General features: G+C 37.7%; 1 protein-coding gene across 1 annotated transcript in view; it reads right to left on the reverse strand.

The window, feature by feature from the left end:
* eda2r (ectodysplasin A2 receptor) overlaps nt 1-25,983 on the reverse strand; it is a 61,624-nt gene that overhangs the window by 12,132 nt on the left and 23,509 nt on the right. Inside the window, exons 5-6 of the mRNA XM_056241371.1 lie at nt 6,867-7,034; nt 6,658-6,762 (exon numbers count right to left, since the gene is read on the reverse strand). Coding sequence (XP_056097346.1) covers nt 6,658-6,762; nt 6,867-7,034 — 273 coding nt within the window. The remainder of the gene's footprint in view (nt 1-6,657; nt 6,763-6,866; nt 7,035-25,983) is intronic.

Consider the following 25,983-nt stretch of genomic DNA (forward strand, 5'->3'; position numbering starts at 1 on the left):
GTTATTTTTGGGGGGTTTTGTACACAAAAAGTATTCTCGTCACTTGATAAACTTAAGGTTGAGCCACTGTGGTCACTTGGACTATTTAAACGATGTCTTTACTAACTTTTCTGGGATGGCAGATATCGATTACCTAGCAGCCTATGAAGGAGTGAGACAGCTCTCAGATTTCATCAAAAATATCTTAATTTGTGTTCCGAAGATGAAAGACAGTCTTACGGGGTTGGAACAACATGAAGGTGAGTAATTACTGACAGAATTTTCATTTTTAGGTGAACTAACCCTTTAAATACACTACTATTTTACTATAAGCATACACACATAAGATTTTTGTGCAATAAACTGCAAAAATAATTTTCTAAATAAATAAGGTCTAATATAAAACAAGATAAATTTACTGTTTTCAGAAAATATATTGTGAATTAATCTTTTTTTTTTTTTTTTACCCATGGGTAAATTATAGGGCTGCCCCCTTATAGTTAACCAAATTTTAATTAGTCGGTTGTTTGCAGAATAAAAACTCCACAGGAATTAGAGAAATCATGCAGTCCGTGACAGACAGAACTAGGGCTGCAACAACTAATCGATAAAATCGATAATAATCGATTATGAAAATCGTTGTCAACGAATGCCATTATCGATTAGTTGGTCTGCTTACGTCACGGGGAGCGTTTACTGGTGATTGGTTGAAACAGGCCAATCATGATGCTCTCTGTCTTACATGCGCTTCATGAGCCACACGCAAGGTCTCTCTCCCCCCGCCACTCTGCCGTGCGCTACACGGTTTGGAGCACAGTCTCTTCTGTCTCGCATGCGCGCTCTTGCTTGTGCGCTCTAGATTCCGGGAGTTTGAACTAATTTGGCCGCATTAGGGAGCCGCTATCAATATGCGGGTGACTCCCGGAACCTCCGGGAGACTTGGGATGTCTGCTTTTTGTCTCGAGCATCAGGTTGCGCAATAAGTTAGCTCGCAACATAAGTGATGGATTTAAATAGTGCTACTGTAGAAATAGGTTAAATTAAAACGGTGTTTACTAGGGATGGAAATTGATAAGATTTTATCAATATCAATGCCACTAACGATTCTGCTTATCGATCCGATTCTTTAACGATAGGCCTATTTCACAAAAATGGCCGCCGAGACCGGAAGTAGGGTAAACTCTTTTCCGGTGAAAGCGCTAGCAGTTACAGTCGGAGGACAAATGCTGAGATTAAAAGCGGTTGCTTACCTTTTTATGTTTCAACCCAAAGAAGAAACAACCATATTGATCACTTCACAGCTTTTCGTGTTTTGCGGGTTTTAATGGAAAGTTAATGAAACGCCAGGCGCGTTATAAGGAGGAAGCAGATGTTGAAATGGAGTGTTGATGCCGGTCCGGGACTGATGCCCTGACAAAACATGCTATATTGCACTTGATTTTTATCCGATATGCACGTCATGCACTTTTATTTATTATTATTATTAACTGTTGGCAAATTAAATTTGGTTGTAGAAGTTGTTTTCTGTAACTTTCTTTCCTTTTTACCTGGGTGCGCTTTGCCAGGCCTGCTGTTTACTTGTGCAAGCAAGGGCAGCTGGGACATTTATTAAACGTATACAATACTTTCCAAACCGTTACATATAGTCTTATAAATTCAGACGTTTGTAATATAAAAAAATTAACATATTGGAATATTTTTAAAGTTGTTTGAACACGTTTCATTCAATATATTGTAATATATTAACACCATATATTATTCTGTATGTTTTCAAATATACCGTACTGTTAAACAGTGATGGGAATAACGGCGTTATAAATAACGCCGTTACTAACGGCATTACTTTTTCCAGTAACGAGTAATCTAATTGATTACTCTTCTCATCTTAATAACGCCGTTCCCGTTACTGCCAAAAAATGCGGCGCGTTACTATAACTGATGAAGCTGGGTTTTTTTTTTCATCAGACCAACTAGATCTCTGAGCGAGAGGCAAATACTTTTTTTTACTGTTCTTCCTTGGTTAGTGGGCAGAGCACGAGACAAGCGCATAAATGCTGACGACTGAGGTAGAGTAAAATGTCATTGTAAGCCAATCAGAGGTAGAGTTGGGCGGGTGTTCGAAAGCACGCATAGTAGTAGGCATTCGGCACTTTTGACTCAGCTCACTGAAAAGAGCCGGCTCTTTTGGCTCACAAACGGCTCTTTAAATGACTTTGACTATAATATATATATATATTTTTTTTACATAATTATTTAATTTCTATAGGCTAAATTTGTAAAAATAGAGTCGCCTCTTCAGATATGCGAGCCAGCTCCCGACGTTCACCTAAAAGAGCCGGCTCTTAGAGTCGCCTCATTCGCGAATCGCGAACGACCCATCAAAAGCTCATTCGCGAACGAGTCGATCCATCATCACTAACGGCTAACGCACATGAATTGCGAACGACCCATCATAACGCATAGTCGGACAGGACAGGACACACAATGAACAACACAAGCAAGCCAGTCAGTCAACGAGAGACAGGTATGGCGACGAGCTTAACAAGCTTAATTTAATTTTGCCCAGTTGTGGCCTGTTGAGGGGCAATAAATATCAAAAGTTCCAAAACATCTATTGTGTTATTTGCATTGATCCACTATATAAACATAATATCTACATGGCATTTGATTGGAGGCTAGTCTCACTTTGTCCCACAGCAACATTTTTTTTTTTTAGATGTGTGTACAATGTTTCATGTTTCTGTTAATAATGTATTGTATTAAGTGTCCATTTCATTATAATATTCAGATTTATCATAAATAATTGAACATGTATTGTAAGTTCCGTTAAAGAGGGGTAGAGGTGGGGTCACATTTGAGCATTTAAAATTTAATTTTACTTGAAAGTAACGCAATAGTTACTTTCTTAAGTAACTAGTTACTTTTAAAATTTGTAACTGAGTAACTAATTTAGTTACTTTTTGGAAGTAGTAACTAGTAACTGTAACTAATTACTTTTTAAAAGTAACTTGCCCAACACTGCTGTTAAATCATTTCATATATTGATAATTCATATATAGGGAATATTTTCTTTTCATAAGGGGACCCCAGACAGTTAAATATTATTTTGAAACATGATTTCTTTTTTAAACATGTAATATCAATCACTTCATTCATGTTTTTAGTCTAACTATTTTTTTATTTACCTTAATTTCATTATAAGACATACTAGCAACGTTAGGTCAAATTCACTGTAAAGATGTACAATTCTTAGTTTCATTCATGGTAACATGAAAAAGGAGCCATAATCTAGTGGAAGATTGCTGCAATCTCCTGGACTAACACTTAATAACATGATTTCTTTTAACAAAAGCCACTATATTTCACTCATAGCCTACAATCAGACATCATTTCATTTTATTTATTTATTGTTTTTCGATATATTAACGTTAAATGTGAGCTTAGTCATCAAGTGTCATGCCATTTAAATGAATGGAACTTTTTTTATGTAACGTTACCGTAAGCACTAAGCAAACGTCAAGAATTTGTCCAATTTCGATCTTTTCACAACTCCCTGAAAACAAACAACAAAACGGACAACATCTGATATTCTTACTTTTGTCAAATAACGTTCAAATAATGAATAACTGAGAGAGAAAACAAGCTGTTCAAAGTCCATTTTGAAAATGAATGACGATCGTAGCGGGCGGCGGCGCGACCAGAAGTCTTTTTGCCGTCTGTGTCTGGCGTGATTTAACCTTTCCCCAGTTGATCCATGAAAACCCGTAAAACGCGGAAAGCTGTGAAGTGATAAATAGGGTTGTTTCTTCTTTGGGTTGACATAAACACCATAAAAAGGTAAGCAACAGGACTAAACCGCTTATAGTTTCCGCATTTGTCCTCCGACTGTAACTGCTAACGCTTTCACCGGAAAAGAGTTTACCCTACTTCCGGTCTCGGGGGCCATTTTGTGAAATAGGCCTATTGTCTTATCGATTCCTGACTGTGTGGAAAAAAGTAGTCATGCTTTTTCAGGGGAAAAAACAAGTGGTTTTATTTCTTTTAAAGCTTACACTTGAGTAAGCAAACTGTACTTTTTATGTAATTTATGTAATAAATGGAACCTTATTGTAAAGTGTTACCGATTAGTTATACACCGATTAAACGTACCGTGAGTTCAGTGTTGGAAAGATCAGTTGTTTTAACCATTCATTAAAACGAATCGGTTCAAATAAGTCATTAGTTTGCGAATTGGACGTGTCATTATCGGACGTGTGCCGGCGGCACTGATGGGCAGTAATGCGTTAGAAGTAACGCGTTACTGTAATCCAATTACTTTTTTCAAGTAACGAGTAAAGTAAGGGATTACAATTGCAAAAACAGTAATTAGATTACTGTTACTTCCCCGTAAGCAGGCTGCGTTACTGCGTTAGTTAACCGTCATTTTGTTTCGTGAGACTGTCTCGTGCCATGAGTCGTAAACACCGAAATGTGTGTAGTGTTGAACAAGAGACAACATGGAGCGCGGGAGAGAGACACGCATTTGATTGGTCTCACACGCCACACCCCCGATTTCTCACGCTGAAGTGTCAACCCGGTCGGTCAAATGCCTGAAAGATGAGTTTATCTATAGATCTACCTGTTGAGCCACTCGAGATCGACTAGTTATACCACAAATTAGTTTAAATCTCCCGGAATCTAGAGCGAGCGTGCATGCGAGACAGAGACCGCGTAGCGCACGCGCACCCGCAGAGAGGGAGAGCGTCAGAGCGAGCGAGAGACCTTGCGTGTGTAGAGAGCATCCTGATCTAGAAACAGGACCACCGTTGGAGAATGTCAAAATTCCACCTCAAATCTGAGCAAGCACCTAGCAAGAAGAAGGAAGAAGAAGGACTTAAAATATGGTGGAATGTGCAGAAAATAGGTGTAAATGTCTGAGACTGTTGCATTTAATTAAATTTTTGCTTGATGCAATGTGCATAAAGTTAAAATATTGAAACTAATAAAACAAATTTAAAAAAAGAGAGTTTCATTTGATTAAATTTTAGATGATGGAATATGCAGAAAGAATATAATTAGGCTGAAAGGTCTATTGCTTTATAGCGTATTCAGGTCGTGCACCATGTTTTTGAAAAGTAACTTAGTAAAGTAACTAGTAAAGTAACTAATTACTTTTGAAAATAAGTAATCAGTAAAGTAACTGGATTACTTTCTTGGAGACATCCCACAAGATGTGTCATCACAGAAAACATTTCATCACTGAATAGTTTTTTTCGTTTATTTGAAGTGTGGTTTATGTCAGCTGAATGTGCGGAACGCTTTTCGCAACGTATTTTAGCACAATTCACACCCAGCGGTAATTCAGGAAAAACAAATCTCCGAATGCTCCACACGAAATTTTAGTCTCCCGACCTTACCATTGTGGCGTTTATTTTGATTAATATGTGCGAGGGAGAGAGAGCAAGACAGCGCTTAGTTTTGAGACGGTGAAGCCGCCTTGCTCCGAAGAGAGAGTGCGCGTGCGACCGGGCCTCTCTCTCTCTGCTCGTTCAGTTCACGCCCAGTTGTGCGCCCTTTCACAAGCGTAGCGGTTCATCTACATTACCAGATAGAGACAATTTTACTCACTAAAATTAAAAACAATGCAAATATTGATATTAGTAAAACTCAATGTGTGGCTTTTGCACTTTTTACAGTACACTTTTACACATAAATACCCCGATTTAGGGTTTTATTTAGTTATAATAAACAAAAAATCAAATTGAATTTTTCATCCGATTAATCGAAAAAATAATCATCCGATTAATCGATTATCAAAATAATCGTTAGTTGCAGCCCTAGACAGAACATTAACATGGCTAGTAATTACGTCAGGCAGAAAATCCAAACGTTCATCAACCTTAAACTTGGCTTATCATTTGAAACATACATAGTTGCCTAACGTAAGCCACTTTACATGACCTTTCGCTCTAACCTTAATGTTAACCTAGATGCGCGCTATTATTAGGCATTTTTTCAACAATTCAAGAGGAGTGTGGAAGCTGAATTAGTACCAGGCTTACTACATGGGATGTTTAACTTTATGTGCATTTCTCTCTAAAGGCGTATCCACTGTATTGTGGAGATGACGAGTCAGCATCATCAACTTCATCTTTGCAGCCAACACTGACTTTATCAATAAATTATTAAAATGTCCAGGCAGTCTTCTTTCTGTTTTTCAGACACATTATAATTACTTTTACCGGTGCGCTTGAACGCTTAATTTATAATTAAAGATTCATTATTATGGTTTAGTATTTCTCTGTAATGTAGAACAATGTTATCAATGTTACATACAATATTCTTTCTCAGCACTGAAACTAAAACCATTTTTCGATGCCACAATTTTTATTTATTTATTTAGGAAATTACCTTCCATTGTGAATTGATTTTGACCCTAATATTAATTGACCATACTAAGGGTCATTCACAAAAACACAGAGGGTATAGTTTCTTTCATATGGTAAATAATAATGGGATAACACTGCTAATCAGTGTGCACTGAACCCCTATTAGAAACACTATATTGTCATGCTGAGAGGATTGTTTTAAATAGACTCTGGATCTTTTTCTGAAGGTGATGTTTTGCCATGTGGTGTATAAAAATAAGTTGAAGATAGCACTGCAAAGTTGCCGTCACATTGTGTCATACACACTTACTTGATCTGTCCACTTCTGTGTTCTGCATCACTGTGTGTAGGATTGGCATGGGAACCGAGGCAGCATCACTGTCGTGATGACTGTTGCTGACTGGTGATAAACAACCTGAGAATAGAGTTGAATGAAAAGGTAGTTAAATTTATGTTTTAAGCTACACTCAGTGGATTAGCGGATTAAAAAAAAAGTATTGTGAGTATGTATATTCATACGTCTGCATGTTTTCCTGAGTGAAGACCGTGTCTGGTAGGTGACACACAGAATGGCAAACAGGACAGTTGTTAATACAGCTGTTGCTGCACAAGCGGTCACTATGGAAGAAGCATTTTGAATTGGAGGTGCTGAGGTTTGGACTTTTGCCACACCAATCCCTTCTCCTCCTAAAAACAGAATAATTAGTTAGAACGCAAACTACCAAGACCAACTTTCGTTCATAAATTCATTCATTATTTGTGCATTCTTTCTTTTGTGGAACAGCTCATTAAATATTTTGAAGGTTGTATGTTTCAGGTCTTTTACAAACATCTGTAAATAGTAAAAGTTCATCAGACTGATAAATGTGATTTGTTTAGTTAGATTTGTGAAACGATTCTTTGAAAAAATGTAATTGTCCTAAAACTACTTTTATGGTGCTTTTTTTTTTTGTCATATTGGCGCTTAATTTAGTATTATTCATCAAAAATACTCCTTTGTGTTCCACAGAACATCAACCGCATATTGGTAAAGAATGACATGAGAATGAATAAATTATTAATTTTCTTGTCTATACTCTTAAATAAGGTTTTGAAAATTTCATAGCAATTCCATCAAAGAACGATTTGTGGTTCTCCAAAGAACCTTTCAGTGAACAGTTCTTAAAATAACCTTTTTTTCTTAGTGTGAATGATCTAAAGAACTTTTTTGTCTACTATAAAGAACCTTTAATGGATTAAAAATGTTCCATGGTTGTTAAATGAGAACCATAAAATGGATGTTACATGTTCTTCATGGAACCATCAATGTCAATGAAGAGCTTTTATTTTTAAGATTGTATGTAAACTATTATTTTAAAACACAATGAATAGATTTAAAAGATTTTAGAACCTGTAAACATCAAGTAAATGGTCTTGAATCAGTAGCTCAGTTAATAGCTCGATGATTCTCACTTTAAAAAAACACACAACAACTGTAGCTGCCTTATTATGTTGCCTTCCGTTTCCTCTTTCTAAACGTATCCCTCTCCCTGTTGCTGGCAGTGTATCTGATCAGCAGAATGTTAAAACACCTGTCAATGCATGATGGAGTGGGTTCAGGGAGGATCGACACTCAGTCCATGCTGAGCACTTTCACAGGGCATTGACTGATCCTTGCTGGATAAATATCTCCACTCTCACTTCATCCGTAATCACATTGAGAGAATAAATAGAAAAGAGATAATGCAGTGAGAAAAGAGGGAGTAAAGATACTGAAGCACAGATAAGATCATGAGAGACAGCATGGAAAGAGTGAGAGTGTGCAGGGGTAAAGAAAGCATTGAGAGGATGAAAACATGAAGGATCTTTGAGCATGAAATGAAAAGGTAAATGTGTATGTAAATATTACCTGTACATTAACGAGGGTTTGCATTTTAGGATGTGGAAATCTTTCATAATAAACAGTAAGGGATATAGTTCCCAGATAGCATGGTGACATTGATACAATGTTGAGTTTTGATCTAAACCATCATTTTGGTTGATATTGACATTTCAATGTTTAAAGTGTGCTGGATCAGCATTGACATTTCGATGAAAGCCAACAACACACATGGGTGGAGACAGTGACATTGAACTAACAGTGATTTGTAGTTGATGAGCACAAGATCATTCAGGCGTATCTCTGCAGAACACTAGTGGGTGTTTCTCGATCAGTGGGGCGTTTTCAAACCACAATGGGCATTTTCAACCGCTTTACCCGATTTGCTGTAATCCACTGTGGGCTTGGTTTAGGGGTGGGCCTTCATGATTTTAGCAAGTCTGTTGAAAAATGGTTGAAAAACATTTACCTGTATTGTAGTTTGAAATTGGCCACTGATTGGTAAACGCCCATTTTGTCTTTGCATGTGCACTTTTCAATAGTCTAATGCTTCCTCATTAGAGAGAAAACAGGTGCATCCTATACAGAAGTCTTGTTTGTTGAATCACCTGACATACATGACTTCTCTAGCACAGTTTCAAACAATGGTGCATCTACCTTATTTCTCTGTTCCTTTGTTTTGCATGCTTATTTGCGTTTGATTTGTGTTGTTACTCACTGTAATTAGATTACAAAGTTATTAAAGTGTTTGAATAAAGCATCTATTTTTCTACATTCTTAAAAAAATGCATCTTGCTTTAGTAAAGTTTATTAGGAATTCCCTGAATAAAGTTATGTCATTTAACAGATTTCTTAAGGTGCAAGAGACATGAACATGAGCAAGAATGTTAACATAGCCCATGTCTTGTATCGGTCAGTGCTTGCATGCAGAACACATTGCTCCTTTAGTAGGAGTGAAGGCAGATGAAGATGGACAATTAAAAAAGCACCCTCCTGATAATGCTGACATTGATCATACATTGAGTTGTTGTCGACAGCATAATCACCTGACCTGGGACTTGATGATATCCTGTATCTTATCACTGCTTAATCAGGTAATCATTCATATTCCTGAATCTGTATTAAATTTGAGACATAACTGATTTCCATTCAGTTTAGCTTGTTTCCACTGAAACACAATAACAAAAAAACATCTAGTGTTTATTAAGAAACTGACTGACATGGCTATTTTGTGATATTTAAATAGATTGGGGTCTACATAAGGTGAATATGCAGCTTTAAAGAGATAGTTCAGCCTGAAATTAAAATTATGTCATCATTTATTTACCCTGAAGTTGTTCCAAACCTGTATGAATGTCTTTCTTCTGCTGCACACAAAAGAAGAGTGAATAATGTCGGTAACCAGACAGTTGATGTTAGCCATTGACTTCCATGGTAATTATTTCCTACTATGGAAATCAACGGCCACCGTCAACTTTCTGGTTACCGACATAATTTAAAATATTTTATTTTGTGTTCAAAAGAAGAAATAAACTCATACAGGTTTGGAACAACTTGAGGGTGAGTAAATGATTACAGAATTTTCATTTCGGGCTGAACTATCTCTTTAAAGAAATTTTCATTGAAAAAAACTAAGATATTTTTTATTCTACAAGATAAACGTGTTATTTGAATGCTGTAGTTTCACAGAAAATGAACTGAGATGTAGTTAATGGCTATAGCTCAGAGGTGTTTGTTCCTCTTCATGAAGAGTTTAGCTCCAGCACCTGGAAGTGTTCATTGATCTGATGACCTTGATTAACTGCCTCAGGTGTGTTTAATTAGGGCTGGAGATAAAATCCGACACCCCTGCTAGTGTTTTCTTTTGATATTAAAGCATAGAAAGAAAGAAACAGAATTTTACGATACTATAATCGTAGTTAGAATATTTTGATTTCAGTGACTTTAAAAAAAAAGTGATTCATATTGTGTTTAGTATATTAACATTATTGAATGTGACTGTATGTATTACAACTAGGGGTGGAACGGTACACCGAAGTCACGGTTCTGTTCATACCTCGGTTCAGACATCACGGTTCGGTACGATTTCGGTACAATGGAGGGAAAAAGCAAAACAAAAATGCAGAAGGCATTGTATTTTTTTAAATAAGTTTTATTAATAAAGGCATAGAACCAGTTTATTTGTAGTGCACTGACAATAGTTTTATATAATTAGTTTATTAATTAAATTAATAAAAGGACAAAAAGACCTTGCGATATGTTTGGTAATTGTACTATTAATTTAAAATTATTTTGCTATATTTCAGATCAATATATTTGTTTTCCTTAATTTTAATTAACATTATTAATTGACAATGTAACATTATTCTCATCTGAATTATAAATAATTGATTTCTGTATAAAATAATACTACCATTAAAAACACATTCGATTTTCTTTTTTAATCAATGTTGAATGTGTAAGATTAGTGCTCTGAGGACAAGAAATGAAAACCAATGCGATATGACGAATGTCCAAAAGACAGACTGTTTTGAAATGGAGTTGGATAAATATGTTTTGCTTTTAAAACAGTGTGTGTGTGTGTGTGTGTGTGTGTGTGTGTGTGTGTGTGTGTGTGTGTGTGTGTGTGTGTGTGTGTGATTTTGGTTGGGTGACAGTTGTAGGTTACAGTTTGACAAGAGTTTACAGTGTGACAAAAGCACAATGTTGTATTTTATTGCGAGTGTACACAAATATAAGTAAACACTTTGCAGGTTTAATGATCTGTATAAACAAAATGACTCTCTCTCTCTCTCACACACACACAGTTCAATCGCGCCCGCGCGCCTCTCTCTCTCTCTCGCACACACACACACTCTCCAGCATTGCAATCTTGACATTGCAGCCTGTTCATTATGCGGTCACACCAAACGCGAATAGAGCTTCAAATTCGCGTCTAGTTCGACGCTAGTCCAAAGCGAATAGTATGAGGTGCCCCTAGGGACATTATTCAGAATTACCTTGCATATACATGTACTTTTCCTCTCACATACACATATAAAACCAAATTCATTCACATACTATAATGAAATGCTCACACACATACAAGTGAAATGCTTTGACAACCACAACTGAAACGCTCTCATTCATACAACTGAAAATATTACGCTCACACACACAACTGAAACGCTCACACACACACACACAACTGAAATGCTCTCATACATACAACTGAAAATATTATGCTCACACACATAACTGAAACACTCACACACTCACAACTGAAATGCTCACACACATACAAGTGAAATGCTTTTACAAACACAACTGAAACGCTCTCATACATACAACTGAAAATATTACGCTCACACACACAACTGAAATGCTCACACACACACAACTGAAATGCTCACACACATACAAGTGAAATGCTCTCATACATACAACTGAAAATATTATGCTCACACACATAACTGAAACACTCACACACACACAACTGAAATGCTCACACACATACAAGTGAAATGCTTTTACAAACACAACTGAAACGCTCTCATACATACAACTGAAAATATTACGCTCACACACACAACTGAAACGCTCACACACATACAAGTGAAATGCTCTCACACACACAAGTGAAATGCTCACACACATACAAGTGAAATGCTTTTACAAACATAACTGAAACGCTCTCACTCACACAACTGAAAATCATTTCAGTATGTTGTATGCAAGCATTTCAGTATGTTGTATGCAAGCATTTCAGTTGAAACGGAAGCACATTTCAGTTGAAACGGAAGGTGGTTAGAGTCCCCGCCCACTCCAGCAGGGTTGCCAGATGCCAAGGTTTTCCATCACAAAACCTCGCCAAAAACTGCGAGAATGCACAAAAAAACGCCCAAATTTGTTTTGGCTTGTTTCTCGTTTAAACACAGTGAAATCATTAACAAGCTTCAAAATTACCCATGGTCCGTGTACTTTTGCGTCCATTCGTTTTTCCCTTTTTAACCCGTGATTGAAAAACGAAAAATGGTTGTTGTAGGCCCTATTTTTAAAACGCAAAGTTGAACACCAAAATTTGAATTTGAATTGTATACACCACAGGGCTCGACATTAAGGCTTGTCCGGGACAAGTGGATTTTTTGTAGGACAAGTAGCCTAGAAGAGAAAATTAGTTGTCCGACCGGACAAGTTAAATTTCAAACAAAATAAAATGCCATGTTACTTCACGTTATGTGCCACTCGTTACGTCTATTTTACAGATTTAATTTTACCGATTTGAAACGAACACATTTTTTCGCGCTGCCTGTGAATGTCCTGAATGTGACTCACAGAAAGACGCGCGCCAGTATAATGCGCATGCACAGACCGCGCGCCAGAAGTTCTCTTTCGCGCTTGAACGAACATCAACAACACACACAATTAAGCCAAAATGTCATTTGTCGAGTATCTTCATAACATAAGAACAGTCTTATGATGGACATAAAGAGTTGTGACTCGTGAGAGAATGAGGCGCGTGTGATATCCGCGTCTCTGTCCACAGCGGCTGCTCTTAAAGGGCCAGCTACCAATAAAGCGTTCTGTCAGTAAAGTTACTGAAAGAACAAAGGGAACAGAGAAAATTACTCACTGCTCTTGACTAAAGAACTTGTGTAGCTTCAATAAGTAGTAGTCTATATATAATTTATAATTTATGCAGCCCAGACTGTTTGATAACTTTATTCAACTTCTGTATATGTCCTACCTGTTAGACAGTTAATTTTTATCCAGACATCAATGGCTTATTGATCATTGTAGGTGTTATCAATCATTTAGTTGTTATTGCTAATTTCAGAATTATCACTAATCTGTGTGTGCATTTGGTTTAGAACCAAACAAGTTCACTCATGAAACCATTTGTTTATTATATCGCAATTGCATATCACAACCGCAATATTGAACTCAATAATCGCAATATGACATTTTCCCCAAATCGTGCAGCCCTAGATAAAATTATAAATCTTTACCCGGACAAGTGACTTTTGTGCATGGACAAGAGAAACATAAATTTACTTGTCCGAAGGACAAGTGCCTCAAAAAGTTAATGTCAAGCCCTGCACCAAATGCTACGCAAAACAATAAATGTTGAAGTATTTTCCGATTTTTGTATGTGACTTTTTGCCCCTTTATTAAACATTTAAAATATTCACAAATTAATATGCAAAAAAATTGATTTTACTGGTTTTCTAACTAAGGCCAAACCAGGAAATTATATTTTTCCCGCAGTGCTGAATGAAAAGAGCCATAGCCTACTCTCGAACCATACAGAGAGGTGATTTAGGCTATAGGTGATCTGAAAAAATAACGAGGCTATACCTCCATCTCCGCTGTAAGGATGGGCCTTTAGAGAGAAATTCATATGGATTACATTATCAGACGGTATTTGCTTTCGATTCGAATTGGTTCTTTAAAAGTGGACATTTCAAGCTTTAGCCTACATAGGCTATATTTTGTTTCAGTTCATTTTTGAGACGCGATCACGGAGACCATGAAAGCTCGCCTGATTGTTTTATTTTATTTTACAAAAGCACAACGTTTTCTTGCAAATACCGTCTGATAATGTAATCCATATGAATTTCTCTCTAAAGGCCCATCCTTACAGCGGAGATGGAGGTATAGCCTCGTTATTTTTTCAGATCACCTATAGCCTAAATCACCTCTCTGTATGGTTCGAGAGTAGGCTATGGCTCTTTTCATTCAGCACTGCGGGAAAAATATAATTTCCTGGTTTGGCCTTAGTTAGAAAACCAGTAAAATCAATTTTTTTGCATATTAATTTGTGAATATTTTAAATGTTTAATAAAGGGGCAAAAAGTCACATACAAAAATCGGAAAATACTTCAACATTTATTGTTTTGCGTAGCATTTGGTGCAGGGCTTGACATTAACTTTTTGAGGCACTTGTCCTTCGGACAAGTAAATTTATGTTTCTCTTGTCCATGCACAAAAGTCACTTGTCCGGGTAAAGATTTATAATTTTATCTAGGGCTGCACGATTTGGGGAAAATGTCATATTGCGATTATTGAGTTCAATATTGCGGTTGTGATATGCAATTGCGATATAATAAACAAATGGTTTCATGAGTGAACTTGTTTGGTTCTAAACCAAATGCACTCACAGATTAGTGATAATTCTGAAATTAGCAATAACAACTAAATGATTGATAACACCTACAATGATCAATAAGCCATTGATGTCTGGATAAAAATTAACTGTCTAACAGGTAGGACATATACAGAAGTTGAATAAAGTTATCAAACAGTCTGGGCTGCATAAATTATAAATTATATATAGACTACTACTTATTGAAGCTACACAAGTTCTTTAGTCAAGAGCAGTGAGTAATTTTCTCTGTTCCCTTTGTTCTTTCAGTAACTTTACTGACAGAACGCTTTATTGGTAGCTGGCCCTTTAAGAGCAGCCGCTGTGGACAGAGACGCGGATATCACACGCGCCTCATTCTCTCACGAGTCACAACTCTTTATGTCCATCATAAGACTGTTCTTATGTTATGAAGATACTCGACAAATGACATTTTGGCTTAATTGTGTGTGTTGTTGATGTTCGTTCAAGCGCGAAAGAGAACTTCTGGCGCGCGGTCTGTGCATGCGCATTATACTGGCGCGCGTCTTTCTGTGAGTCACATTCAGGACATTCACAGGCAGCGCGAAAAAATGTGTTCGTTTCAAATCGGTAAAATTAAATCTGTAAAATAGACGTAACGAGTGGCACATAACGTGAAGTAACATGGCATTTTATTTTGTTTGAAATTTAACTTGTCCGGTCGGACAACTAATTTTCTCTTCTAGGCTACTTGTCCTACAAAAAATCCACTTGTCCCGGACAAGCCTTAATGTCGAGCCCTGTGGTGTATACAATTCAAATTCAAATTTTGGTGTTCAACTTTGCGTTTTAAAAATAGGGCCTACAACAACCATTTTTCGTTTTTCAATCACGGGTTAAAAAGGGAAAAACGAATGGACGCAAAAGTACACGGACCATGGGTAATTTTGAAGCTTGTTAATGATTTCACTGTGTTTAAACGAGAAACAAGCCAAAACAAATTTGGGCGTTTTTTTGTGCATTCTCGCAGTTTTTGGCGAGGTTTTGTGATGGAAAACCTTGGCATCTGGCAACCCTGCTGGAGTGGGCGGGGACTCTAACCACTTTCCGTTTCAACTGAAATGTGCTTCCGTTTCAACTGAAATGCTTGCATACAACATACTGAAATGCTTGCATACAACATACTGAAATGATTTTCAGTTGTGTGAGTGAGAGCGTTTCAGTTATGTTTGTAAAAGCATTTCACTTGTATGTGTGTGAGCATTTCACTTGTGTGTGTGAGAGCATTTCACTTGTATGTGTGTGAGCGTTTCAGTTGTGTGTGTGAGCGTAATATTTTCAGTTGTATGTATGAGAGCGTTTCAGTTGTGTTTGTAAAAGCATTTCACTTGTATGTGTGTGAGCATTTCAGTTGTGTGTGTGTGAGTGTTTCAGTTATGTGTGTGAGCATAATATTTTCAGTTGTATGTATGAGAGCATTTCACTTGTATGTGTGTGAGCATTTCAGTTGTGTGTGTGTGAGCATTTCAGTTGTGTGTGTGAGCGTAATATTTTCAGTTGTATGTATGAGAGCGTTTCAGTTGTGTTTGTAAAAGGATTTCACTTGTATGTGTGTGAGCATTTCAGTTGTGTGTGTGTGAGTGTTTCAGTTATGTGTGTGAGCATAATATTTTCAGTTGTATGTATGAGAGCATTTCAGTTGTGTGTGTGTGTGTGAGCGTTTCAGTTGTGTGTGTGAGCGTAATATTTTCAGTTGTATGTATGAGAGCGTTTCAGTTGTGGTTGTCAAAGCATTTCACTTGTATGTGTGTGAGCATTTCTTTATAGTATGTGAATGAATTTGGTTTTATATGTGTATGTGAGAGGAAAAGTACATGTATATGCAAGGTAATTCTGAATAATGTCCCTAGGGGCACCTCATAGAATAGGACGCGCGTTTGAAGTGAACGCGCGTTCAGAGCTAAGCCGATGGTACAGATTATGTGTCCCTAAAGAACCCGCGTATCTAACAGTAGTTCCGCATTACATTAATTAATTTGCACGCGAGTTTTATTTATTTTTATACCGTGTATTCTCCGTGTAAATTCGTGCACCGAACCGTGACGCCCGTACCGTTTCGGTTCGATACGAATACGTGAACCGTTCCACCCCTAATTACAACTGAATTGATTCGTTCTTGAGTAACATCATGCTTTCTTTTTCAGATTCCAGAGAACTCAAAGGAAAAGAGGCAGAATCTGATGATGCAAGACAGATTTTTAAAAACCTGAACCGCTGGACCTGTAGTTATGATGGCATCAGACTTCTGAAGCCAATTTTATTTTTAAAGGTTGAAATGCTTTTGTCCTATTTCTCCCCCTTTCTTAAAATTTTTTTTTATATTTTAATATATTTGTTGTCATTGATTGATTGAATAAAATAAATTGACTCAACTGCTGGAAAGGTGTCATTTATATTTGAAAAGGTTTTCGACAAATTTTGAAATGGTCAGGAATTTGTTAACGCACCATTGAAGTGTGATTGAAATATTAATGTTGTTTCAACATTAATTGGTACATCAGATGGCAACATTGTTTGACATTCCTTTTCAGTCTTTCAACAAAATGTATTTGGAATCAACATCACATTGTAACATTGATCAAACCATATTACCAAAGATTATTTTTTGTTAATTTCAGTGTTAATTCAACAGCAGTGATTTAGATTCAAAATCATAGTGTAACGTTGATTCAACAATATTACCATTGGTTATTTTTGTTAATTTCAATATTGATTCAGCATCAGTGATATAGAATCAATCATAGTGTAATGTTGATTCAACAATATTACCATTGGTTATTTTTGTTAATTTCAATATTGATTCCGCATCAGTGATATAGAATCAATCATAGTGCAACGTTGATTCAGCATATTTACCATTGGTTATTTTTGTTCATTTCAGAGCTGATTCAAGTGATGTAGATTCAACATCATAGTGTAACGTTGATTCAACAATATTACCATTGAGTATTTTTGTTAATTTCAATATTGATTCAACAGCAGTGATGTATAATCAATCATAGTGTAATGTTGATTCAATAGCATTACCATTGATTTTTTGTTCAACATAGTTTCAACATTAACTGAGGGTGCAAAAGTGATGTTGATAAAATATCACTTTGTAATGTTGAATCAATACTATTACCGTTGATTTTTGGTTGAATTCCCAACATTATTTCAACATTAACTGAGGGTGCAAAAGTGATGTTGATAAAATATCACTTTGTAATGTTGAATCAATACTATTACCATTGATTTTTGGTTGAATTCCCAACATTATTTCAACATTAACTGAGGGTGCAAGAGTGATACTAAAGCAACATTACTTTGTAACGTTAATTCAATGCAATTAGCGTTGACGCATCAACACTGAGTCAACATTGTTTCAATGATTACATGCTATCTGGGTTCACACTAAAATGAAAATTTTGTCATTGTTTACTCAATCTTAATTAGTTCAAAACCTGTATAACATTCTTTCTCTGATCCTTGCTTCTGTAGAACAGGCAATTTCATAAATATCAGGGTGGGTGAATTCAATTATATAATGAGTGAATTTGTGACTCTTTTGCACCAATGCACTAAATTACAGTTAGAGTGTCAGCAAAAAAAAGTACATTTTGATCATTTTAAAGTCTTCTGATTTGTTTTGGAGAAAAATAACCTGATATGTAAACAAGTTAACTGGTAAAACATATGGTAAAAAACTTAGCAGCTTTTAACTGTTATTCGTAAGTGTAATTCATATATTTTGAAGCTTCAGCTTCATGCTAACGCAAAATAAATAAGATCTGTATTCTTCAGACTTAAATTTTTCCGCACTTACACTTTTGGCACGGTTCTTGCGCACAAATGCGGCCAAAAGCATTGCAAGCCTGTGAACAGCAATCTGCAAGCGAAAACAACAGAGGCAGGAACTGCAAAACAGATGAACTGTGTAAAATCAAACTTTGTGTAAAAAAATAAACCGTTGCAAATGTCTAAATGACTTGCTGTGTGCATGGGGCAAAAAAGTTCCAGAAATAACCCGATTTGCACAGTTGCGTCTTTCTTTTACCTGCGCTTACAGTTTTGGCACGATTCTCTCACTCACTGAGTTTTGCAAGCGCGAAGAGGAGGGCGGGTCCACCTTCATCATGTAGCCAATCAAATGGGCTTCTCGCTGACACTCGATTTCCTCTGATCTGATTGGTTCAACAAACATGCCAGTCACCAGAACACATCTTTATCTTTATTTGGCTCAGAAATGTTAATGTTAAATAAATAAATAAACGAACAAATAAATAAATACATGAACAAATAACTAACTTATATATATATACACTCACCTAAAGGATTATTAGGAACACCATACTAATACTGTGTTTGACCCCCTTTCGCCTTCAGAACTGCCTTAATTCTACGTGGCATTGATTCAACAAGGTTCTGAAAGCATTCTTTAGAAATGTTGGCCCATATTGATAGGATAGCATCTTGCAGTTGATGGAGATTTGTAGGATGCACATCCAGGGCACGAAGCGCCCGTTCCACCACATCCCAAAGATGCTCTATTGGGTTGAGATCTGGTGACTGTGGGGGCCATTTTAGTAAAGTGAACTAATTGTCATGTTCAAGAAACCAATTTGAAATGATTCGAGCTTTGTGACATGGTGCATTATCCTGCTGGAAGTAGCCATCAGAGGATGGGTACATGGTGGCCATAAAGGGATGGACATGGTCAGAAACAATGCTAAGGTAGGCCGTGGCATTTAAACGATGCCCAATTGGCACTAAGGGGCCTAAAGTGTGCCAAGAAAACATCCCCCACACCATTACACCACCACCACCAGCCTGCACAGTGGTAACATGGCATGATGGATCCATGTTCTCATTTTGTTTACGCCAAATTCTGACTCTACCATCTGAATGTCTCAACAGAAATCGAGACTCATCAGACCAGGCAACATTTTTCCAGTCTTCAACTGTCCAATTTTGGTGAGGTCTTGCAAATTGTAGCCTCTTTTTCCTATTTGTAGTGGAGATGAGTGGTACCCGGTGGGGTCTTCTGCTGTTGTAGCCCATCCGCCTCAAGGTTGTGCGTGTTGTGGCTTCACAAATGTTTTGCTGCATACCTCGGTTGTAACGAGTGGTTATTTCAGTCAAAGTTGCTCTTCTATCAGCTTGAATCAGTCGGCCCATTCTCCTCTGACCTCTAGCATCAACAAGGCATTTTCGCCCACAGGACTGCCGCATACTGGATGTTTTTCCCTTTTCACACCATTCTTTGTAAACCCTAGAAATGGTTGTGCGTGAAAATCCCAGTAACTGAGCAGATTGTGAAATACTCAGACCGGCCCGTCTGGCACCAACAACCATGCCACGCTCAAAATTGCTTAAATCACCTTTCTTTCCCATTCTGACATTCAGTTTGGAGTTCAGGAGATTGTCTTGACCAGGACCACACCCCTAAATGCATTGAAGCAACTGCCATGTGATTGGTTGATTAGATAATTGCATTAATGAGAAATTGAACAGGTGTTCCTAATAATCCTTTAGGTGAGTGTATATATTTATACGTATATACACTCACCAAAAGGATTATTAGGAACACCTGTTCAATTTCTCATTAATGCAATTATCTAATCAACCAATCACATGGCAGTTGCTTCAATGCATTTAGGGGTGTGGTCCTGGTCAAGACAATCTCCTGAACTCCAAACTGAATGTCAGAATGGGAAAGTTTAAGCAATTTTGAGCGTGGCATGGTTGTTGGTGCCAGACGGGCCGGTCTGAGTATTTCACAATCTGCTCAGTTACTGGGATTTTCACACACAAATATTTCTAGGGTTTACAAAGAATGGTGTGAAAAGGGAAAAACATCCAGTATGCGGCAGTCCTGTGGGCGAAAATGCCTTGTTGATGCTAGAGGTCAGAGGAGAATGGGCCGACTGATTCAAGCTGATAGAAGAGCAACTTTGACTGAAATAACCACTCGTTACAACCGAGGTATGCAGCAAAGCATTTGTGAAGCCACAACACGCACAACCTTGAGGCGGATGGGCTACAACAGCAGAAGACCCCACCGGGTACCACTCATCTCCACTACAAATAGGAAAAAGAGGCTACAATTTGCAAGAGCTAACCAAAATTGGACAGTTGAAGACTGGAAAAATGTTGCCTGGTCTGATGAGTCTCGATTTCTGTTGAGACATTCAAATGGTAGAGTCAGAATTTGGCGTAAACAGAATGAGAACATGGATCCCTCATGCCTTGTTACCACTGTGCAGTCTGGTGGTGGTGGTGTAATGATGTGGGGATGTTTTCTTGGCACACTTTAGGCCCCTTAGTGCCAATTGGGCATCGTTTAAATGCCACGGCCTACCTGAGCATTGTTTCTGACCATGTCCATCCCTTTATGGCCACCATGTACCCATCCTCTGATGGCTACTTCCAGCAGGATAATGCACCATGTCACAAAGCTCGAATCATTTCAAATTGGTTTCTTGAACATGACAATGTGACACTGTACTAAAATGGCCCCCACAGTCACCAGATCTCAACCCAATAGAGCATCTTTGGGATGTGGTGGAACGGGAGCTTCGTGCCCTGGATGTGCATCCCACAAATCTCCATCAACTGCAAGATGCTATCCTATCAATATGGGCCAACATTTCTAAAGAATGCTTTCAGCACCTTGTTGAATCAATGCCACGTAGAATTAAGGCAGTTCTGAAGGCGAAAGGGGGTCAAACACAGTATTAGTATGGTGTTCCTAATAATCCTATAGGTGAGTGTGTGTATATATATATATATATATATATATATATATATAAATAAATAAATCATGATTGCTTAATAGGCTGTGCACCATTAGGCTGACTATATGAGCCAAAACTGAATTTTGAGCTGGTGTGTTAAGAAAGAAAATGTCTGTGTATTCAGTGCATGTATCCTGCTCATCAGGCCATACTAGTTTGTAATCTTGATGCTGCTGAATGTAGATGTAGTATCTGCATTACTGCATGCATAATTTCACCTGTCTACTGATTAGGGAGGGATTCCAGAATTATTATTATTATTTTACTAAAATGAGTTATAATAATATTTTTTTCCCTTTAACATGTATTTTAAGAGCATCTCTAAATTATGCACCATTTATCACCTGCAATTCCATCGTGTAACCACTAGATGGCTGTCACAATCACAGATTCTGGTACCTCGCTCTGAAGCCGCCAGAGGGCGCCTTCGCCCGAATATTAGCTCCTCCACTCATTACATTCATCTCGCACAGCTGTTCTGACTCTAATCATCTCGTACAGCTGTTCCTCATCTTCTAGGCTTCATAGCCACTACTCACACAGCGCTCTGTGCGAAGTTTTGTATTACTGCTGTGATCAATTCCGAGCATTTTCTCCTGTGTTTCGCCTGGTTTGACCCTATCTTTGTTCCTAGACCACACCAGTTTGCTGCCCGCATCGACCGTTGCCTGGATACCGGATTCTGCTTCGCTTGCTGCCTGCCTTGACCTTTGCCTGTATACTGGACTCTACCTGCTCGCCGCCTGCCTCGACCCTTGCCTGTTTCTTCACCTCGTATTAATCGGCTTACCTCTTGTTTGTTCTTTGCTGATTTATTAATAAACTACACTGCAAATGGATCGTTCAGACTCTGATGACTCGCAACAATGGCTGTATAGGGACGTCCCGCGTGACGTCACACCATTTGGAGCAGCCATCTTGACGGAATAGAAAATGCTAAACCGCCGGTGATAATACAGCTCGTCGCGAAATATTCCTATCATGCCCGAGCGATGCTGTGCATTTGGATGCGATCAGATACGTGATCATACAAAAGGAATATCTTTATACCATATCCCAAAAGAAACAAAATGGAGAAAAGTGGTTGGCGGCAATAAACAGGCAAAACGCATACATGCATTCCTAGATCAGTTAATTCGTTAGGCGTATTATCACATTACATTCTTTCGTTTTCAAATACCAAAAGCTGATCTTGTATTTTATTTGACACTTCTTATAAATCATTAGAAACACAGGTTGAGACAACAGTCTCAATGACAGTTTATCATACTACAGTGACAGTCAGTGATAGGTATAAAAAAAAGTAAATAAGCATAGGCTATTATTTTGTTTTTCTTGGATCAAACTAGATTAAACAAATTCATTAAAGATACACTTAATCTTGTTGGTGATTTTGTTTTTTGTTTTTCCCTGTAAACTCAGTTTAAAAATTATTACAGGTACTATAATTTGGTGATAAAAATACATTGACCAACCTTTGCGGTGATGATTGAAAAATAATTTTCTTTTAATGAAACTCCGGTGTAGCGTGATGGGAAAGTGAATAAGGTAGCTGTAATGTCACCGAACTCAATGTCAGGAAGTTTTTCTACACATTTAATGCCTGTAAAAAGAACTTGTGGTGCTTCATATGGATATATGATTCCTAATTCCTTTATCTTCCTCTTGTATATTTATTTTGTGATGCTAATAATAAGTGCGATGACATGACGTGGTGGGGGAAAAATCGATTCTGTTCAATATCAAGATATTTTGCACCATGATTTTGCGCATGCAATTATATCAATACTGTAGTGCAAAAAATTGCAATATTTAGGCTAATTATACTAATAATTATATTATTAGTATAATAATATACTAATAATTATATTATTAGTATAATATACTAATAATATATATATTACCCACGGCAATGGATCTATGAGTAGCCGGTGGATGTATTCCGTCTAAATGGCTGACACGCGGCTAGGGGTCACGTGACTGGGAGATCCATATAGCCTTATATATAAACATATCTATGCTGTGTATTCCCTGATGGTTGCTGGGTTTGTATTCAGACATAATTAGTCACTTTATGTCAAAGTTGAGTTCATGTTGACTTAGTATCAGTTTTTCATTACAGTCAAATCTGGACACAGAGAAAGCATTTTGTTATTCATACTAGCTAGCTACATGTAATAGTTTGATCAGTCACACGGAAGTAATCAGAATCAATATTGACAGTGCAAGACAATATTTCAAAATATATAATTGATTGTTAAATACCATGAACATAGACATGATGTGAAAAACACTGCATCAGAATGGTATTATCACATAAAGAATGGGTATTAAATGTTTTGATTGTAAAGTTTAACATCAGCTCAGTGGTGTAACAGATTATATAATGTATCAAATTTAAGTCCAATAACATTTACACCAGCTCGAAATTCAATATGAATGTCAGTCAGCCTGGTGCACAGCTTAAAGGGATACTTTACCTCTGGGAAGATGAATGTGTATTTAATATTGGTCATTTATATAGTAGAAATGTGAAATTATTTTTGAAATTGAAGCATTCTAGACTGAGAAAAGGCAGAAAATTATTTTTTTACTCATGTGGCTGAAAGACAACAACTCCCAGAATGCACTTGCTTTGCTGCCCTTACGAGGCCGCTCCCAAACCACGCCTACCGGTAACAGGCGGCAGAATCCGAAAAATGGATACAACTAGGCTTGCTTTGATACATCGTGAGTTATTTGATAAATTTCCATCGAAATGGTGCTAAATTGCGTTGTACCGGGATGTACTAGCCTAATGTATATAACACAACTTAGACTTTCACATTATAAATATGATGCAAGGCAGGACCATGTCAACAGAGTAGCTTAGTAGCTCTGCATGAACTGTTTTCCTCCCATTGAAATCACTATTTCTCTAAGCTAATACATTATCTAGGCTAATCCATAATCTATAGTAACACTAAAGGTTTATAAAAAGAAACACAACCAATGTGATTTATAACTTTTAATTAAAAAAATAATTAATATTAACACTTTTACACTCAAACCTCTGCGGATTCAGCGATCTCGTCCAGAAGAAAATGGCATCGCTGAGATTCGCGACAGCAATAGGACTCTATATCTGTTTCCATAGGCGCACAGCGAGAGCACTGACACGCCAGTCCGCCCCAGGTCGAGTCTGGCCGGGGCTCAGGTCTCGCTCCGGCCGCCTCTTGTTCCTCCATCTCCCGCTACTGTTTATCGCTGTATTGCGGCTCGTACAGGTAGCCGCGAGCATCAGATTCTCGCAACAGATCTTCGAAATCCCCTTCTGCCATTTCAACTTTTAAACTACCATCCGCCATCGTGATTAGCCTACTATACAAACTTTTTACACAGAGCAAGAGGCAAGAGCCTGTTAGCTTAGCTTCTACAGAAAGATGTCTGACACTATCTTTACATTCTGTGTGTGAGATCCCGCCCCATATGGGCGTGGTGAAAACATGCGGAACACTGGCTGTAGTCTTTAGCCTCTGGCACAAAAATCCTCAGATGACGCAAAATGACGATCGGAGGATTTTTTCCAGACTAAAAATAAATTTTTCTCTCATATCAGGGGGATATGAGGGGGGGAAGCACGGTAATTCGAAAATACTACTGGTTTTCTACTGATACAAAGCTTAATGCTAAATCCTGAAGTATCCCTTTAAGCCAGGGTTCCTCAAACTCGGTCCTGGAGGGCCACTGTCCTGCAGAGTTTAGCTCCAACCCTGATCAAACGCACCTACCTGTGAGTTTCTAGTGATCCTGAAGACCTTGATTAGCTTGCTCAGGTGTGTTTGATCAGGGTTGGAGCTAAACTCTGCAGGACAGTGGCCCTCCAGGACCGAGTTTGAGGAACCCTGCTTTAAAGGGGTCATATAATGGTACATGCACTTTTTCAAGTTGATTGTACTGAAATGTGTGTTGGCAGTGCCTGTACACAACCATCATATAATGATAAAAATCCATCCAGTGGTTTTGTTTTAATCTCCTTATATGTTTTCCCCTGCCTCAAATCGAGCCGTTCGACCGTGTGACGTCACACGGTCGGACGCCCCTCCCGCGATTGTTGATTGATAGGCGCGTTTCAACACAGACCCGCCCTCGCTCGTGAGAGCTGTCAATCATAGTCCGCGCGGACCGGCGCGGTCATTGTTGATATGCTGGAGCACTGTCTATGAGCAGAATGGCGTCTAAGCGATTGTGGTGTTCTGTTCTTGCGTGTAATAACGAACACAGTCATTTTAATGTTCCTAAATCCTAACCGCTGAAGACGCAGCTGAGTTTGTTTTCAAAGGGAATATTCCCCACGAGCAACGTCAATCAATGCTTTCATGTTTGCGCGAATCATTTCTCAGCAGACTGCTTTATAAACGAGGGTCAGTATAAAGCTGGATTTGCTAAGCAGCTGCTCCTGAATAAAGAATCGGTACCAGATATTCGTGTTCCTGCTGAACCTCTAGAACAACTGAAGTGAGTGTAACGTTTTATTAAACTTTATATTAATATTTATATCTTTGCAAATCGCTTCACGATGAATGAGTCTAAGGTTTACACTCAGGGTACATTACTGCATGTTTTCTATGTACGACGTTCTCCATATAATTCATAATCCCACGTTTATAATGAACAACACGTTATGGTATTGTGTTACAAACGTGTACGCATAGAACAGAGAGGCGGAGTCAGCAAAGCTCATGATCATTTAAAGTCATATGCACTGAAACGGCGTGCTGAAAACAGAGCTGTTTTTGATCAGGTAAAATAAGTGTTTTCTTACAATACTAATGAGAATTTTTAATTAAAGTATATTACAAACTTTTAATTTAGACC

The sequence above is a fragment of the Rhinichthys klamathensis genome, unplaced genomic scaffold (assembly GCF_029890125.1).
Source record: "Rhinichthys klamathensis goyatoka isolate OS25496 unplaced genomic scaffold, OSU_Roscu_1.1 h1tg000639l_1, whole genome shotgun sequence".
Lineage (NCBI taxonomy): Eukaryota > Metazoa > Chordata > Actinopteri > Cypriniformes > Leuciscidae > Rhinichthys > Rhinichthys klamathensis.